Genomic DNA, 19413 nt, shown 5'->3' on the forward strand with positions numbered 1-19413 from the left:
TCATTGTGGCCTTTTCTTTGACAGGTAGCTTGCTTGATTTCCTCAAAGAGGGTGACGGAAAGTTCCTGAAGCTTCCTCTTCTGGTGGACATGGCCGCACAGGTGAGATAAAACAAGCGCTAACTGTTTGTGTCCCAACATTTGGAATTATATGAAAGAATCTTGTTTTGTTTTTTTAAGGTCGCTGATGGCATGGCTTTTATTGAGAGGATGAACTACATCCACCGCGATCTGCGCGCCGCCAACATCCTAGTGGGCGACAACTTGGTGTGCAAAATCGCCGACTTTGGCCTGGCCAGGTTGATAGAGGACAACGAGTACACAGCGAGGCAAGGTGGGAATCATCCAAGGGTTCAAATCTGTCTTAACTTTTTTTTTTCTATAAAGTTTTGTATTTTGTTATTTATTTATTGAAAAAGTTAATTAAAACAAGACAAACCCCTCTAAACTTCCCTTAACATTAAGTAAACCCACACAAGTTTTCAAAGAGCGCACTTCTCTGCCAAAGTACAACATATATATGATACGGTTGTGCGATACAGACTATTCAACGACATAATGAAAAGGGCCACAGTTTCAAGAGCCCCATGGCTAAGGGGCCGGACATCGGAATGTGGACGTTTTGTCAGAAAGTGCCGCCGCAGGTTATATTTCTTTGATTTAATTACAAAGTAAACATGGGCTTTCACACTGTACTGTCAACACATTTATTATTCTGCCTTTACTACTCAATTCCAGCGTGTGCAGATAGTTAACAGCAGGAAGAAAAAGAAGCTCCAGTTTTTGGGGACGGATGTTCCTTCTTTTAAATTATTATTATTTATTAGTTTTATTTCTTTACACTTCTTTTTTCATTTAGGTTTGTAAGACTGAAAATATAAACATACAAATATTACATCCATTGTGTATTTTACCTAATAAAATAGAAGGTTTAGTGGTAATATATTCACGCTAGGGCTGCAACAACTAATCGATTAAATCGATTAAAATCGATTATAAAAATAGTTGGCGATTAATTTAGTCATCGATTCGTTGGATCTATGCTATGCACATGCACAGAGGCTACTTTTTTTATTTATTTATTTTATTTTTTATAAACCTTTATTTATAAACTGCAACATTTACAAACAGCTGAGAAACAATAATCAAAATAAGTATGGTGCCAGTATGCTGGTTTTTTTTCAATAAAATACTGGAAAGGATAGAAATGTAGTTTGTCTATTTTATCCGATTATTAATCGAAGTAATAATCGACAGATTAATCGATTATCAAATTAGTTGTTAGTTGCAGCCCTAATTCACGCGATAATCGACAAATGTTTACACATATGGAAATTACACAACATTCACACACCAAACATTCTATGTGACTTAATACTATTAGCACTGTCGCCCTCTACTGGTCAAATTCAGTACTACATGTATTAAAGGAGGTTTAATCGTTAGTCAGACAAAAAACCCGACCACGAATACAAAAGACACCTTGAAGTCAGCAATTTCAATACAAAACAAACTAAATATACACAGCTATAGGACGAGGCCGAGGACGAGGAATAGCTAAATATGCTAACCGCTAAGCAAGCACTCTAGAATGAAAACAGGGTGGGCAGAACGATACAAATATAGATAATAATGATACCAAGTATAGTATTATTATATGGTCGATACTACAATGATTAGTTAAAGTTAAAGTACCAATGATTGTCACACACACACGAGGTGCGGCGAAATTATTCTCTGCATTTGACCCATCACCCTTGATCACCCCCTGGGAGGTGAGGGGAGCAGTGGGCAGCAGCGGTGGCCGCGCCCGGAAATAATTTTTGGTGATTTAACCCCCAATTCCAACCCCTTGATGCTGAGTGTCAAGCAGGGAGCTAACGGGTCCCATTTTTATAGTCTTTGGTATGACTCGGCCGGGGTTTGAACTCACAACCTACCGATCTCAGGGCGGACACTCTAATCACTAGTCAAGAGGAGTGGTCAAAAATTCACTGAGTAGGTAGATTAGAGCGATGTAGCCAATAGTTTTTGCTTTTATTTAATTATTTTTGCACCATTGACTTTATTATACATTGTGAATGCAAAAAAAGGGAATAAGGAAATAATTTAAACATTGATTTCGTTACACCGCCTCCCTGTGTATTTTTCAAATTCCAGATGAATCACCAAATTTAATCATTCAATGATCCTGAAAATTTCAGGTATGTACATCGGTCCTGTAACATAGTATTGATTCAACAAAAATCGATTCAATCACCAAATGTGGAATCAACAAAAATCGAATCAATCACCAAATGTATTGCGTCAGCCAAAACTTAAGTATTAAATTAACAAGTAGATTAGTAATAGCTGAGAAAATAACTTATGCAATATGTCAGCAGCCAAATTAGGAGCCTTAGTAGCTCATTTTTAAATTGTTATATTATCATTTATATACCAATTAATACATTGGGATATATATTGTTATCACAATCCACGCAAAGTTCTATATAACTCTGATATAACACGGCCCAATACAATGCTATCGTGCCATGGACCCTGAATTTTCGGCAGTTTTTTTTTCCAACATAGCCAATTAGACTCTCTTGTTGTTAGCCAATGGCGACCCTTTTATTTGCTTCACGCTAGGCTAATGCCCTGTATGTTTATGTGCCCTATATTGGAATTAAACATTCTTACCAGTAAGCTGCCTTTACACTGTTAATCTTTAAGAAAGTCTCCAAAAAGAAGGAATTATTAAAAAAAACAGCTAAATAAAATATATAGTGTATAAAATAATATAACGACCCAGGGATGTTCAAACCTACTGGTGGGTACTGCCCACCCCATTTTGTGACGTGGGAACCCATCCATTTTCTTCTACTTATCGGAGGTCAGGTCGCGGGGGCAGCAGCCTAAGTAGAGAAGCCCAGACTTCCCTCTCCCCAGCAACTTCGTCCAGCTCCTTCCGGGGGATCCCGAGGCATTCCCAGGCAAGCCAGGAGACATAGTCTTCCCAATGTGTCCTGGGTCTTCCCCGTGGTCTCTTACCGGTCGGACGTGCCCTAAACACCTCCCCAGGGAGGCATCCCGGTGGCATCCTGACCAGATGACGTGGGAACACGATCCAACATTAACGTAACGTCACGTGGGGGCATTATCCACCAGTGGGTTTAGGCAGCCCAGCAGTGCATAACTTTTTTTTATTTAAAGAAAAAAACCGGAAGAAATACGGATTTTTATGTAACGCGATCTCCGGAATAACGCGATCGCTATTTTATGGACCCCAACGAACGTGTTGTATTGAACTTTGAGCGCACGCTGCCATATCAATTTTAGACCACATCATCCATCTTTAGCAAGGCGCCGCCTCCTGTACCAATTTTGAACAATTTACTTCAAAATACACCCCGATGGGGCTGAAGATAATAACACCCATACCAATTATATAGACCATGAGGAAGTGTTGACCCCTTTCAATTATGGAGGCAATCATTTACTGCAATTAAAAGTATGATTGATCCAAAAAATAATTGTTTGACAGCACGAGAAATAACATATTATGTGTGTGGTCTAAACAAACAAAAATAATGACATTAGAAACTATACTCTATAATACAACATGCATTTACAAAATATATAGTAGTCCAAACAATAGATTACTTTTAAATTGAGCATTAAAGGCTAAGCATGTTAATACTGTAAGCCTAAACCAGGGGTCAGTAACCCAAAATATTGAAAGAGCCATATTGGACCAAAAATACCAAAAAAATAATCTGACTGGAGCTGCAAAAAATGAAAGTCTTATAATGAAAGTCTTACGATATAAGTCTTATAATGAAGGCAACACATGACGTAAGTGTCTGTATTAGCTATATTAGCCTACTATCAAAATGACTATGTGTCGCAGGCTGAAGCAAATCTTCGTTGACAGAAATGTTGAAATTTAATATTTATTCTACACATTTTTACAACATTAGAAACCATTAGTAAATCAGAGGCTACTCAGAAGGTGAGATAACTCCTGGAAATTACTGGCTTTTAATGGCCAAAGGTATATATGTGTGTCCAAGTTAAAGGAAACTGCAGGCTGTCTTCTTTTAATAGATTTATTACAATCTTTGGCAAACTATGTAATGTTTGCCGTGGTCTGGAACAACACGGCTCACAACTACCAGAAATGCAGCCAATATTACATGCAGATAATGTGTCCTGAGACATGCAAAACTAAATTATATACAAAGAGGATACAAGTAAAGGATATTAAATGAGCTCAAATATACCTACAAATGAGGCATAATGATGCAATATGTACATAGAGCCAGCCTAAATAGCATGTTAGCATTGATTAGCTTGCAGTCATGCACTGACCAAATAGGCCTGATTAGCACTCCAACAAGTCAATAACAACAACAAAGCGCACCTTTGTGCATTCACGCACAGCATAAACCGTTTGGTGGGCAAAATGAGACAAAGAAGGAGTGGAAGATTTTACACAGTCCACACTATGGTGAGTTCAAGAACCGCCAAAATTAGTAGGACAAAACTATGTTCACCAAATACTGTCATCAGTGTAGCATACAAACAAACATATTAAACAGTGGGCTTTCTAACAATTGGGAAGGTTTGTGTCATGTTTGTCCTCAAACAAAAAAACATACTGAAACAAAAAAAAATATTTTTTCCCCATCTTTTTCCATTTTCAATCCTTTTTTAAATATGCTCCAGGGAGCCACTAGGGCGGCACTAAAGAGCTGTGGGTTCCTGACCCCCGGCCTAAGCTATAAAGGTGTATTATGTGATCTCTGTCGACCTCCAGTGGCCAAACTATTCCACTACAATAGCAAAGGACATTTAACGTGACCAATGCATCAATGAAAATAGCAAACAGGACTAACTATCGCTCTATTTACCCCAAGGCACTTAAATAAATCGTAAAAAGTACCAAACGTATACAAGTATAAAGTCAAACAGTAAACTATGATGCATATATTTGGCGTGAACACAGGGATGGCTGCCATAATCGATCACACAGCTACTATGGAGAAGAGTACTTAAGGGGGGGAAAGACGTCACAAAATGAATCACCAGAATAAAAGCTTGGAAATCAGTACAGAAATAAACGATCGCAAAACAATTTGTTACGACGAATCGACTTTCAGACGATCCCATTTTTCGTCCAAGTGGAACTAACATTTACTTTGTCTGTGTGGCGTTTAGGAGCCAAATTCCCCATCAAGTGGACCGCGCCAGAAGCGGCGTTGTACGGACGCTTTACCATCAAGTCGGACGTGTGGTCCTTCGGCGTCTTAACCATCGAGCTTGTCACCAAAGGCAGAGTGCCCTACCCGGGTGAGTCTCATGAATCACTTAGATCAATTATTTTCTTCCTCTCTTGCTTCTAAGGTACCACTCTGTGTGTCGCGCGTTTGTTCAATAGCAAAGTTGAACAAAGGGAGTGAACCCTCTTGTCAGTCATTTATAATATTTCTGGGTGGGTGGAGGCGGGGCCGCTGGTTTATTTCAGTGCAATTTTGGCTAACAGAGATTGAGAGTCCATTTTATTTTTATTGTTTACTTTGGACTGCGCCAAGGCTGCCCTTTGTCACCGATTCTGTTCATAACTTTTATGGACAGAATTTCTAGGCGCAGTCAAGGCGTTGAGGGGATCTGGTTTGGTGGCTGCAGGATTAGGTCTCTGCTTTTTGCAGATGATGTGGTCCTGATGGCTTCATCTGGCCAGGATGTTAAGCTCTCACTGGATCGGTTCGCGACTGGAATGGGAATCAGCACCTCCAAGTCCGAGTCATGGTTCTCGCCCGAAAAAGGGTGGAGTGCCATCTCCGGGTTGGGGAGGAGACCCTGCCCCAAGTGGAGGAGTTCAAGTACCTTGGAGTCTTGTTCACGAGTGAGGGAAGAGTGGATCATGAGGTCGACAGGCGGATCGGTGCGGCATCTTCAGTAATGCGGACGCTGTATCGATCCGTTGTGGTGAAGAAGGAGCTGAGCCGGAAGGCAAAGCTCTCAATTTACCGGTCGGTCTACGTTCCCATCCTCACCTATGGTCATGAGCTTTGGGTTATGACCGGAAGGACAAGATCACGGGTACAAGCAGCCCAAATGAGTTTCCTCCGCTGGGTGGCAGGGCTCTCCCTTAGAGATAGGGTGAGAAACTCTGTCATCCGGGGGGAGCTCAAACTAAAGCCGCTGCTCCTCCACATGGAGAGGAGCCAGATGAGGTGGTTCGGGCATCTGGTCAGGATGCCACCCGAACGCCTCCCTAGGGAGGTGTTTCGGGCACGTCCGACCGGTAGGAGGCCACGGGGAAGACCCAGGACACGTTGGGAAGACTATGTCTCCCGGCTGGCCTAAGAACGCCTCGGGATCCCCCGGGAGGAGCTGGAGGAAATGCCTGGGGAGAGGGAAGTCTGGGCTTCTGTGCTTAGGCTGCTGCCCCCGCGACCCGACCTCGGATAAGCGGAAGAAGATGGATGGATGGATGTTTACTTTGTTCGATAACCAAACGTTCTTGACCTTCCAATTACGATGTTATAAAATACTAATGAGAAATTTACTGCATTTGAAAAGGTTACTTGCATTATTATTATTATTATTATTATTATCATCATATGATTACATTAAAGTTGACAATATTTTTTGTTGGCAATTATTTGTTGTCTGCCCAAAAGCAACCAACTTCCTGTATGCTTGTAGATGCTAACATGGAATTTACTATTTACCAGATAAATAAGGATCATTTGTAAATTTGTTGGAAATGTATACCGTATTTTTCAGAGTACCGGTATAAGTCGCTCCGGAGTGTAAGTCGCACCTGCCGAAAATGCATAATAAAGAAGGAAAAAAACATATATAAGTCGCACTGGAGTATAAGTCGCATTTTTTGGGGAAATGTATTTGATAAAATCCAACACCAAAAATAGACATTTGAAAGGCAATTTAAAATAAATAAAGAATAGTGAACAACAGGCTGAATAAGTGTACGTTATATGAGGCATAAAGGCCTACTGAAATTATTATTTTTTATTTAAACGGGAATAGCAGATCCATTCTATGTGTCATACTTGATCATTTCGCGATATTGCCATATTTTTGCTGAAAGGATTTAATAGAGAAAATCGACGATAAAGTTCGCAACTTTTGCTCGCTGATAAAAAAAAGCCTTGCCTGTACCGGAAGTAGCGTGACGTCACAGGAGCTAGTATTCCTCACAATTCCCCATTGTTTACAATGCAGCGAGAGAGATTCGGACCGAGAAAGTGATGATTACCCCATTAATTTGAGCGAGGATGAAAGATTCGTAGATGAGGAACGTTACAGTGAAGGACTTGAGAGACAGTGATGGACGTATCTTTTTTCGCTCTGACCGTAACTTAGGTACAAGCTGGCTCATTGGATTCCACACTCTTCTTTTTTTATTGTGGATCACGGATTTGTATTTTAAACCACCTCGGATACTATATCCTCTTGAAAATGAGAGTCGAGAACGCAAAATGGACATTCAGTGCCTTTTATCTCCACGACAATACATCGGCGAAATGCTTTAGCTACGAGCTAACGTGATAGCATCGTGCTTTAACTGCATATAGAAACAAAAAAATAAAGGATAGAAGGAAGGATAGATAGAAAATCAACAATACTATTAAACCGTGGACATGTAAATACACGGTTAATGCTTTCCAGGCTGGCGAAGGTTAACAATGCTGTGCTAACGACGCCATTGAAGCTAACTTAGCAACTTAGCAACGGGACCTCACAGAGCTATGCTAAAAACATTAGCTCTCCACCTACGCCAGCCAGCCCTCATCTACTCATCAACACCCGTGCTCACCTGCGTTCCAGCGATCGGCAGAAGGACTTCACCCGATGCGTTTGGCGGCCCGGAGACGTAGGAAGTCAAGGTGAGGTCGGCGGCTAGCGCGGCTAGCGCTCCAACAAAGTCCTCCTGGTTGTGTTGCTGTAGTCCGCTGCTAATACACCGATCCCACCTACAACTGTCTTCTTTGCAGCCTTCATTGTTCATTAAACAAATTGCAAAAGATGTCCAAAATACTGTGGAATTATGAAATGAAAACAGAGCTTTTTGTATAGGATTCTACGGGTACCATAACTTCCGTTACTCTGACTTCGTCACACGCATACGTCATCATACCGCGACGTTTCAGCCGGATATTTCCCGGGAAGTTTTAAAAGTCACTTTATAAGGTAACCCGGCCGTATTGGCATGTGTTGTAATGTTAAGATTTCATCATTGATATATAAACTATCAGACTGCGTGGTCGGTAGTAGTAGGTTTCAATAGGCCTTTATTAAATAACCAACTGAGAACGTGCCTGGTATGTTAACGTAACATATTATGGTAAGAGTCATTCAAATAACTATAACTAAAAATTGACAAAACTATTTTGAATAGCTGCAACATAATGGCACTTTTACTCTAAGTAGATAGGATCTTTGATCCAAGACACAACTTACATTTAACTAAAATGTTATTTTCTTTGTGCTCGACAAAAGAAAAGTATTGAGAATGTCTCCATGTTAAAAAACTCGACTTCTGGCTTCGCCATGATGTCTTGTTAGTTGTTATGAGAGTAGCGTATGTGTGTGTGTGTGTGTGTGGGTGGCCCTTTAAGATATGACAGCATGAGAGGTGAGTGATGTCAGTGAGTGAGTGGGCGAGAGAGGTGAGGGAGCGGCGACAGTGAGTGCGTGTAGGTGCTCTAGCTTGGTGGATGGCTGCGTGCAATAAAGTCACAAAGTTGCAACAAACCGCCGGCCTCGTCATTCACCCTCAGCTGTAAAGACCCTCTTCCGGGTAAAGTGAAGGTTGTTAGACCCGAAGTACGGCTCTGGAGGAATGTCTCCCCTGCGGGGAGGCGTGCTTTCTGTGGGTGGGGGAAAGCACGCCTCTTCTTTTCCACCGGAGCGCTCCAACAAAACACACTCAGATCTTCAGTTTCTAGCCGATACTACATAAAAATAACGTAAAATAACGCAGTAACGCATCATGCAGTAACGGTAACTGAGTTACTGTATATAAAAAAATAACGCGTTAGATTACTAGTTACCGCCAAAACTAACTTAGTAACTTAGTAACGCGTTAGTCCCAACACTGGTCCTAGTACATTTTCAGGCCCCCCAAGATTTTGCAGGCCTTTTTTCCCCCCATTGTTACAGGCTGAAATGTTAAAAGTGCCAATGGCTTGAAACTTATGTTGTTGTTTTTTTATATATAATTGCATCAACTTTTAGTGAATTTATCATCAATGTTTTAATTGTCCTCTGTAACCTAACAACGTCCCTCCAGGATTTTGCGATCTTGCCTATTCAACCCATCCTTGCAACTTTCCCGCACATTTTCGCCAATCCAATTTGTCTCTGAGCAGCATTCAAACTGTCAAACATCAACTGTCGAAACAAAACGTTGTTTCTCGTGTAGACGAAGCCGGAACAACGTTTAACAATATATCAAATATTTCTTGCTCTATTTGGTGGGGTTTATTTCTGTAAATGTAATTAATTATTACTACTATTACTTATAATGAATAAAACAGTACAGTCATCTGACAATGAGCTAAGTATGTGCCTTTACTGCCATCTAGTGTCTAGTTTAAAGTCTGTGCGGTATAAACTTAAAAAAACATCAATACAGTACTTTTTTCCCCAATTGTTTTTAAAATCCTGTGCTTTTTGAGGTTAAGGTTACCAGGAACACTTAATACATTGATAACAAATTCATAAAATCATACATTGATTCAATGTTTTTGACAAAATTAAGGCCAAAAACATTGCAACTTTTGCCGCTGTTCAGACGTTTTAGACCGCAACAATAAAAATAAAAAAAACACAGAATCCTGGCGGGACTGATTGATGTTTCACTCATTTTATCGCCACACAATAACGAAACCTAACTTACAAGCAGACACTAGTTGGCAGCAAAAACACGTTTGTTTAACTCATTGTCAAATTGTTGTATTGTAAAACCAACTACCAAAGGCTCTGTCACGCCAAATTTCTTCCCTCTACAAAAACCTTCCCTCCCCCATTTACTTCCGGGGCTGCGTCCAATAAAATCACAAAGTTGCCGGGGGTCCTTAACCTGCACGCGACTGTCCTGTTTCGCGCCTGTACAAAAAAAAAACAATAATCGATTTCTTCAGATTCCAGCAGCTGTCAAAGACGAAGTATCCTTCCAGCGACGGGCAGTCAAAGCCGAAGTGCTATCGATCGCTGTCAATGACGTAAAAGGAAACATGACCACGGAAGTAAATGGGGGAGGGAAGGTTTTTGTAGAGGGAAGAAATTTGGCGTGACAGCTCCCTTTGTCCACAAAACGCGGACATTCTCTGTGTATGTTTTGTTAAACTTTTATTTGCGTTCCATCACATTGGACAAACTTGCGAGGCCGCGATTGGTTGAATTTGCGCGGTCACAATATGGCTAACTCTCAGAGGGTCTGAATTAGGGTTGTGCGATTGAGACAATATAAATTTGACCATCAACATTTTTTATTTCTATTGATATATTGCCACATACTGTATGTTGATGACACATTCTAGCTGTGTCCTGCAAATTTGACAGCGACAAGCGAACGACCATGTCCTCAACCCAATGTAGCGTCCTCGCCGATGTGATAGCGGCTAACTAATCCAAGACTCCATGGTGGAGAATAAACACATTTTCTGACAAATAGCAATATCACTGGAGGATGAGGTATAGCTAAACATGCTGCACTACATACCATAAGAGAATGAAAGAACCCATGCTAACCGCTAAGCAAGAGCACTTGAATGGATACAAACAGACTGTAACAATACCAAGTATAGTATCAGTATATGGGTGATAATACAATAATTAGATCAGGTGTGTCCAAACTATGGCCTGCCAACGTCTTCAATTTGGCCCACAAGAAGTAATGAGTTTGATTAGGACTATTGCCCGCAGGGAGATTACATTATTTCAACAGTTTGCCGTCATTGACGCTTCTACTTTGTCGCGATCTAGTGGATAACGTGGATACATCAAATAAATGAGCTTTAATTTCACTCTGACCAGAAAGCTGTGCAGCATTTATTTATATGACCCAATGCAAACAACCTTCCCTAGTCATGGTGCAAAAATAAAAGGTCACACACAACACCAACTTACATAACTTTAGGACTTTAAATCAGAGCCAATAGTAGGTTTTCTTTAGGTTTAGTTAGATTACACCACTGAATGTATTTTGCTCAAAGTATTGAATGTAATAAACAAAAATAACACAATACTTTTAATATTGTAAGACTGCCATCCTGTGTGTTGTTTTTATAATTGTGACAAAAATTTCAGTGAATTAAAAAAGTAACCAGATATTAACAGTTGATTAAAGTAGATGAATAATAGGTTTTATGAAATAATACAACCGGAAATGGCGCAAAACATTACTGCATATGTCAGCAGCTTAATTAGGAGACTAGGTAACCTGCTTTGAAATGGTTCTATTATCATTCATATGCCAAATAATATATGGCAATATACATCGTTATCCCAGGAAGCTGCAATATATATACCTCGTCTGAATAAAAAGAGTTACAACTCACCGAGTTGTTTCCTGCAGGTATGGTAAACCGGGAGGTGCTGGAACAGGTGGAGCGGGGATACCGGATGCCGTGTCCTCAAGGTTGCCCTGAGTCGCTGCACGAGATGATGAAGCTGTGCTGGAAGAAAGAGCCGGACGAGAGGCCCACCTTCGAGTACATCCAGTCCTTCCTGGAGGACTACTTCACAGCCACGGAGCCCCAGTACCAGCCTGGAGAGAACCTATAGCTACCCTACCCAAAGGTTTTATGTTCACGTCGTAATATACAAGAAGCCATTTATAGTTAAAACCTTTGGTTATTAAAATAAGCTAAGCTAAAGAAGTCATATCATGCTACTACCTATGTTCCCATTAAGGCCTTTTAATGCACTCATCTGCATAGCAATACCATTTTTTCAGCACATGCTGTTGTCCTGTTAGGGCTGCTCGGGACCCATATTAGTCAGGCTTTGTTTATGATGGGAAAACTGTTTTTAATAAGCTAATCAACATGGACATGGGTGCTAACTGTGTAAACTCACAATAGGAATTTCTACAATAAAGAGTTGAATTTAGTCGTGCTGTACAGTGACACCTGGTGGTTAAACCTTGAATGTGCTCAAAATACGTCATATTTTGCCCTTGGCAAAAGCAAAAAGTATTGACATTAAAGGCCTACTAAAATGATTTTTTTTTATTTAAACGGGGATAGCAGATCCATTCTATGTGTCATACTTGATCATTTCGCGATATTGCCATATTTTTGCTGAAAGGATTTAGTAGAGAACAACGACGATAAAGATCGCAACTTTTGGTATCTGATAAAAAAAAAGCCTTGCCCCTACCGGAAGTAGCGTGACGTAGTCCGTTGAAAGGCTCCTCACATTTCCCTATTGTTTTCAATGCAGCTAGAGCGATTCGGAACGAGAAAGTGACGATTACCCCATTAATTTGAGCGAGGATGAAAGATTTGTGGATGAGGAACGTTAGAGTGAAGGACTAGAATGCAGTGCAAGACATATCTTTTTTCGCTCTGACCGTAACTTAGGTACAAGCTGGCTCATTGGATTCCACACTCTCTCCTTTTTCTATTGTGGATCACGGATTTGTATTTTAAACCATCTCGGATACTATATCCTCTTGAAAATGGGAGTCGAGAACTACACGGTTAATGCTTTCCAGCCTGGCGAAGGTTAACAATGCTGTTGCTAACGACGCCATTGAAGTTAACTTAGCAACCGGACCTCACAGAGCTATGCTAAAAACATTAGCTATCCACCAGCCCTCATCTGCTCATCAACACCCGTGCTCACCTGCGTTCCAGCGATCGACGGTGCGACGAAGGACTTCACCCGATCACAGATGTGGTCGGCGAGACGGAGGAAGTTAAGGTGAGTTCGGCGGCTAGCGCGTCTGCTATCCATCTCTGTCCTCCTGGCTGTGTTGCTGTAGTCTGCCGCTAATACACCGATCCCACCTATAACTTTTTTCTTTGCAGTCTCCATTGTTCATTAAACAAATTGCAAAAGATTCACCAACACGGATGTCCAGAATACTGTGGAATTTTGAAATGAAAACAGAGCTTTTTTGTATTGTATTCAATGGGGTACCAATACTTCCGTATCAACCGTTTACGTCACGCGCATACGTCATCATATCTAGACGTTTTCAACCGGAAGTGTGGCGGGAAATTTAAAATTGCACTTTATAAGTTAACCCGGCCGTATTGGCATGTGTTGCAATGTTAAGATTTCATCATTGATATATAAACTATCAGACTGCGTGGTCGGTAGTAGTGGGTTTCAGTAGGCCTTTAAATGCATGCAGTCCACTACATTAGGTACACCTGAATATTCCAATGTCAGGTGAGCTAATACAATTACTACCCTAAGATTTTGGGTTCCTTAATTAGCGACACAAAAGTCAAAATGTTAAACAATTTAACAACACCAGTCTTATTTATTAAATAATTACATTTATAATACACATTTCTTTATAAGTAGGCCAAATGGGAGGAAATTTAATAAATACATCTTGAAAAAATTAATGTGCCATTAATTACAATTGGAATTAAATAGATACATTTGTTATTAAATGTGTCATTATTTGTTTAAAGTAAAAATTACATTAAATGTTTTTATGTATTTAATAATTTTTGTCCTGTTATCCCCTTGCCAGAGCTTCATGAATTTAGTTTGTCTTTCAAACACAGTGGGCGGAGCTAACACAAATCTAGTCCAATTTGGTCGAAACGAAGTCTTTCAAAACATGGCGGCTAAGGAGGATATAGACCAGGGGTCGGGAACATTTTTGGCTGAGAGAGCCATGAAAGCCAAATATTTTAAAATGTATTTCCGTGAGAGCCATATCATATTTTTTAACACTGAATACAACTAAATGTGTGTATTTTTAAGTAAGACCAACATTTTTAGAGTATAATAAGTCTCTTATTGTTTTTTAATAACATTGTTATTCTGACGCTAACCAATAATAAATAAAATCCTTTTTACCATTAATGCGACTTCTTGAACAGGTGCGGTAGAAAACAAATGGATGGAATAAAATGCATGAGAATGTTTTATATTTTGAACGTTATTATTAACACTGTGATTAACAGCGAAATAAGCAATGTTAGCTAAGATTTATCTGAGAGCCAGATGCAGTCATCAAAAGAGCCACATCTGGCTCGAGAGCCATAGGTTCCCTACCCCTGATATAGACTCATACTTTTTGGGGGGGAGTTGGTGGTAGGTATTTAAGACTGAGGAGTATTTGGAAGCAAGACCTGTGGATCCAGAGCATGTAGCAGTTAAAGTGGAGGAATGTTTTCAAGTTGTCTTGAGTTATTGATAATATAAATTCATAAAGCGCTGACCTCGTGTTAAATGAGACAAAAGTAAATATTTAAATAATTACCTAAATGGGTCATTAATTTATTAAATAATGAATTGTGAAATGAAATGTAATTTTTTTTAATAAAATAAATTAATGACACATTCAACATAATCATCTATTTGATTCCAATTAATGACACATTTAAGTCAGATAGATTTTTTAAATGTTGTCCCATTTTGCCCTCCATTTATTAGTTAGTACCTTTCACTACTTAAAAAAAAAAAAAAAGTCATCTCTCTCACACGGCCATCTCCATCTTGATAGCAGGATGGGGGTTGTAGCCCACAATTTCAAAATCCTCTGCACGGAAATCATCGATACTCTCCACTTTCCGAAGGATGTTCATTTTAGGGAAGGGGCGGATCTCCCTTTTCAGCTGCGACGGAAGAATGAGCCATAATCCATCAAATGAGCAGGGAGAGAATTATTTGGCCTGGGTGAAGGTCTGCTTTCAAAGCGGCCTACCTGTTCTTCCAAGGGTTTAACGTGGTTGGTGTAGATGTGAGCGTCTCCCAGCGTGTGGACAAAGTCGCCCGGCTGAAAGGAGGCGGGGTACATGTCAGGTGTTGGCAAACACTGGAAAAACGGAGAAGAGGTTACCTTGAGGTCGGTGACGTGGGCGATCATGTATGTGAGGAGTGCGTAGCTTGCGATATTGAAGGGCACCCCTAAGCCCATGTCTCCAGAGCGCTGGTAAAGCTGACACGACAGCTCGCCGTCGCACACGTAGAACTGGCAGAGGGTGTGGCAGGGGGGCAGCGCCATCAGGGGCAGGTCTGGGACAAGTTCACGAGACGGTGAAATTCAATACAACATGCTCGTGTTCGTTCGTGTACGGTCCCGACCTTTCGGGTTCCACGCGCACATGATGATGCGTCGGTCCTCCGGATTGCTTTTAATGGTGTCGATGACTTTCTGCAGCTGGTCCACGCCTTGTCCTGTGTAATCTACAACAAAAAAAAAACATTGTCAAGCATTTAAAACAAAAGTCAAAATGGTGGCAGTACCTGCATGCATGTTGGTGTACTCGGCACCAAAATGCCGCCACTGGAAGCCGTACACCGGGCCCAGGTCGCCCTCCTCCCGGTCGGTAAAGCCGCACTTGTCCAGAAAGCTCCGGGAGCCGTTAGCGTCCCAAATCTTCACCCCTTTCTCAGAGAGCTCCTTTGAATTTGTCGACCCCTGTGTCAGATCATATAATACGCCAAGTTTGTATGCAGTTCTCTAAGGCCATGTCCACATGAACAAGGATAGTTTCAAAAACGTATATTTGGGGTTAAAACAATCTCCATCCATACAAGTGTAGTTTGAAAACTGTCTATGTCTACACACAAACACATACACGTGCTGGAAAAGCAGCCAGAGCTGACTTAGTGGCCTTTCACCTGTTATTATAATATTTATTTTGATACCGTATTTCCTTGAATTGCCACCGGGTAGATAGTATGCGCATGCCTCGATTTACCGACGGGTCAAACTCGTTTCGCAAAATAATTAGCGCATGCCTAGAATTACCGCCGGGTCAGAATTACCGCCGGGTCAAACTCGTTTCGCAAAATAATTAGTTTATGCCTAGAATTACCGCCGGCCAAGACATAGCCGTAAAAAGTGATGAGAGTGATGACGAAATTATTTCAAACGACGGTGCGGTAGTTTTGGACGTACATGTCAGACAAGGTGACGGAGAAATGGACGACTCTGAAGATGAAGAGGTCTTAACAACTGATGGATCTCCACAGGATGTAGTACAAGTACCGTAGTAGATGTCCATCAAGGTGCAGTGGGGAAGCATCTGTCAGTAATGCCGACAGGAACATTTTCAGTTTGTTCAAGTTCAAATGATATTTTCTCTCTGGCCTTACGGATGTTGTTTACATTGATTGATGTTTGTTGTTACAATCGTAGTTAAGAATGAAAGTAGCATGTTTTATTTTCAATTTGTTTTTCATGCGTTTTTACATACAGAAAAATGCGTACGTAATTGTTGAATGACCCCTTGTAAAAATAAAGAGTGTCACGTTATAATTGCATTTTCAGACCCAAACAAAAAGAACACCCGGGATGATTAATTGTGCTTTCAATTTTATTGCGGCATTAAGCGATGTCATGATGGTAGTATCCTTACATCACACTCAAATTTATAAGCGCATGCCTAAATTTACCGCATGCCTTTGGTAAGCGCCGGAGTGAGAAGAGGTTTTAAAATAATTACCGCATGCCTTTGGTAAGCGTCGGAGTGAGAAGAGGGTTTTAAATTAATTACCACCCGGGCGCTAATTCGAGGAAATACGGTACTAGCATTACAATGACATGTACCGTATTTTTCGGATTATAAAGCGCACTTAAAAATCCTTTCATCGGAAGGCGGGATCCACCCTGGACAAGTCGCCACCTCATCCCAGGGCCAACACAGATAGACAGACAACACTCACACTCACATTCACACACGAGGGCCAATTTAGTGTTGCCAATCAACCTATCCCCAGGTGCATGTCTTTGGAGGTGGGAGGAAGCCGGAATACCTGGAACGAACCCACGCAGTCATGGGGGGGAACATGCAAACTCCACACAGAAAAATGTGGAGCCCAGGATTGAACCCAGGACCTTCGTATTATGAGGCACATGCACTAACCCCTGTGCCACCATGTGCAACATATATCAGAATGTATAAAACTTACCTTAATGAACCAAAGCAACTCTTCAAGTACGGCTTTCCAAAACACTTTCTTGGTGGTCAGCAGAGGAAACTGATCTAGAAGGAAAGAAAAGAGACGCGTAGCCAATGTGTGTATTGGTGCAGTTATTGTATCGCACAGCTCTACCGACTGGTGTGTAGCAGACATGTTTCTATTTCATAACCCAGGTTAAGAACCACTGCCCTAAAGTAACACTCCAATGTGCATTAGTGGAGCTGTACACTTTGCGGAAAAAATTGCCGAAGCCAAATTTGTCAAGTGTCTTGAAGATAAATTCATGTTCGATCGAGTCAAAGGCTTTGTAGAAGTCCAGGGAAAGAAGGAAGCCTTCATCATTAATGACGTCTGGGTAAACCAGTATGTCAAGTACAAGCCTGATATTATTCAATGTGTCTCCTTCTCATAAAACCTGACTGAGTCTCGTCAATTATGTCATCCAGAACCAGTATCCAAACGTTTAGCAAAAATAATAGCTACAAATGATATAGTCATGTCAAGTACAAGCCTGATATTATTCGATATGTGTCTCCTTTTCATAAAACCTGACTGTGTCTCATCATTTATGTCATCCAGAACCGGTTTTAAACGTTTAGCAAAAACAATAGCTACAAATGATAGTCATTGTTTAGAAGGCTAATTGGACGCCAGTTATCAATGATTAGTAAATCTTTGTTTGGTTTGAGTATTAGGGTAATGAGGCCTTGTGTTAAAGTTGGAGGAAGGGCAACTGTATCAATACTTTCACAAAAACACTTCTAGTAAGAAGGGAGCTAGCTCTTCTGAAAATATTTTATAGAATTCAGATGTAATACCATACACTCCAGGAGTTTTGTCATTTTTTTAAACTATTAATTTATTCCACGACTTCCTTGAGACAGATTGGACGGTCACAGAATACTTGGTCAGCTGTGCTGGTTTATTGAGTAATTGTGTTTACAGATTATTTACGTACACGTTGAACAGCGAGGTGACGTCACACTTGCCGCACACCAGTACACATTTGACCGCATCTTTTTTTTGGACATTTTGGGGGAATATTAGCTAGCTTACATGGCGCTCTTAGAGCAAATGGACTACATGTCAACACAAACAAAACAAGACGCAGCCTTACCTCGGAGGCTGTATCGGGTCTGGGCGCCAAACACGGAAAGGACTCCGGTGCCGGTTCGGTCTCCCTTTTTCCGGCCATGATCCAGGATCAACCGTACTTGGTTCAAATATCCGCGCTCATCACAGATAAGGGCCGACTTACTCGTTTTTTTATCCGTCGCCCCTTCCGGCTCGCACTCCTTTGAGGTAAACTGGTCCGAGTATGTATCTGTAGTGGCGGGCATTTTGTGTCGAAAAGAAAAATAGACGTCTATGTTGTGGACGAACGTGATAAAAAAAATTGGCGCCCTTGAGTTTGGAGTTTGTTTGTCAGTTCTTCTTCAATTCCGGGTCAATGGCGTTTGGCAAGAAACCTTATTGTGTGCATTACCGCCACCTACTGATGTGGAGTATGGCCCAAAATAGACCCCTACTCTATATTCTTTTATTTAACCCAGTCTTTTGTTTTTAAATGTATGTAATGATTCGTATCCTATGTGTTCTGAGTGCAATCCTAAAATATCTTCCACTACTAACCTCACTTTCTTTTTCGCTAACATATTTTACAGTATTTCCCTTTCTGTATTGTACAAAACCCTGTTTCCATATGAGTTGGGAAATTGTGTTAGATGTAAATATAAACGGAATACAATGATTTGCAAATCATTTTCAACCCATATTCAGTTGAATATGCTACAAAGACAACATATTTCATGTTCAAACTGATAAACCTTTTTTTTTTGTGCAAATAATCATTAACTTTAGAATTTGATGCCAGCAACACATGACAAAGAAGATGGGAAAGGTGGCAATAAATACTGATAAAGTTGAGGAATGCTCATCAAACACTTATTTGGAACATCCCACAGGTGAACAGGCAAATTGGGAACAGGTGGGTGCCATGATTGGGTGTAAAAGTAGATTCCATGAAATGCTCAGTCATTCACAAACAAGGATGGGGCGAGGGTCACCACTTTGTCAACAAATGCGTGAGCAAATTGTTGAACAGTTTAAGAAAAACCTTTCTCAACCAGCTATTGCAAGGAATTTAGGGATTTCACCATCTACGGTCCGTAATATCATCAAAGGGTTCAGAGAATCTGGAGAAATCACTGCACGTAAGCAGCTAAGCCCGTGACCTTCGATCCCTCAGGCTGTACTGCATGAACAAGCGACA

At 40.8% G+C, this 19413-nt stretch overlaps 2 protein-coding genes across 3 annotated transcripts in view; one reads left to right on the plus strand and one right to left on the minus strand.

Annotated features, from left to right (window-relative positions):
• Positions 1–12205, plus strand: part of LOC133630178 (tyrosine-protein kinase yes-like) — a 52199-nt gene extending 39994 nt beyond the window's left edge. The window contains 4 exon segments of the mRNA XM_062021580.1: positions 25–101; positions 180–333; positions 5202–5333; positions 11596–12205. Coding sequence (XP_061877564.1) covers positions 25–101; positions 180–333; positions 5202–5333; positions 11596–11804 — 572 coding nt within the window. The 3' untranslated portion in view covers positions 11805–12205.
• A 1304-nt stretch (positions 12206–13509) lies between these two features.
• On the minus strand, positions 13510–18610 carry tyms (thymidylate synthetase). 2 transcript variants are annotated; one of them, XM_062022084.1, is made up of 7 exons: positions 18259–18608; positions 17130–17203; positions 15459–15633; positions 15297–15398; positions 15052–15227; positions 14917–14988; positions 13510–14827 (listed from the first exon to the last, which is right to left on the minus strand). In XM_062022084.1, the coding sequence occupies exons 1-7, from the start codon at positions 18479–18481 to the stop codon at positions 14690–14692; spliced, it is 960 nt and encodes a 319-aa protein (XP_061878068.1). In that variant the 5' UTR covers positions 18482–18608; the 3' UTR covers positions 13510–14689. The 2 variants fall into 2 exon arrangements, with proteins under 2 accessions (XP_061878068.1, XP_061878067.1); XM_062022083.1 differs by having other exon boundaries at positions 14917–15227; positions 18259–18610.
• Positions 18611–19413: the final 803 nt, after the last annotated feature.

This window comes from Entelurus aequoreus, linkage group LG15 (assembly GCF_033978785.1).
Source record: "Entelurus aequoreus isolate RoL-2023_Sb linkage group LG15, RoL_Eaeq_v1.1, whole genome shotgun sequence".
In the NCBI taxonomy this organism is placed as follows: domain Eukaryota; kingdom Metazoa; phylum Chordata; class Actinopteri; order Syngnathiformes; family Syngnathidae; genus Entelurus; species Entelurus aequoreus.

Bases quoted from the DNA above. Each gene is read 5' to 3' on its own strand.
- tyms (XM_062022083.1), bottom strand. From the start codon at position 18,481: ATGCCCGCCACTACAGATACATACTCGGACCAGTTTACCTCAAAGGAG. The intron at 15,399-15,458 runs GTACTGCCACCA...TTTTTGTTGTAG, and splicing joins GTACACCAACATGCATGCAG to ATTACACAGGACAAGGCGTG. The intron at 15,228-15,296 runs GTCGGGACCGTA...AACTTGTCCCAG, and splicing joins GTGCGCGTGGAACCCGAAAG to ACCTGCCCCTGATGGCGCTG.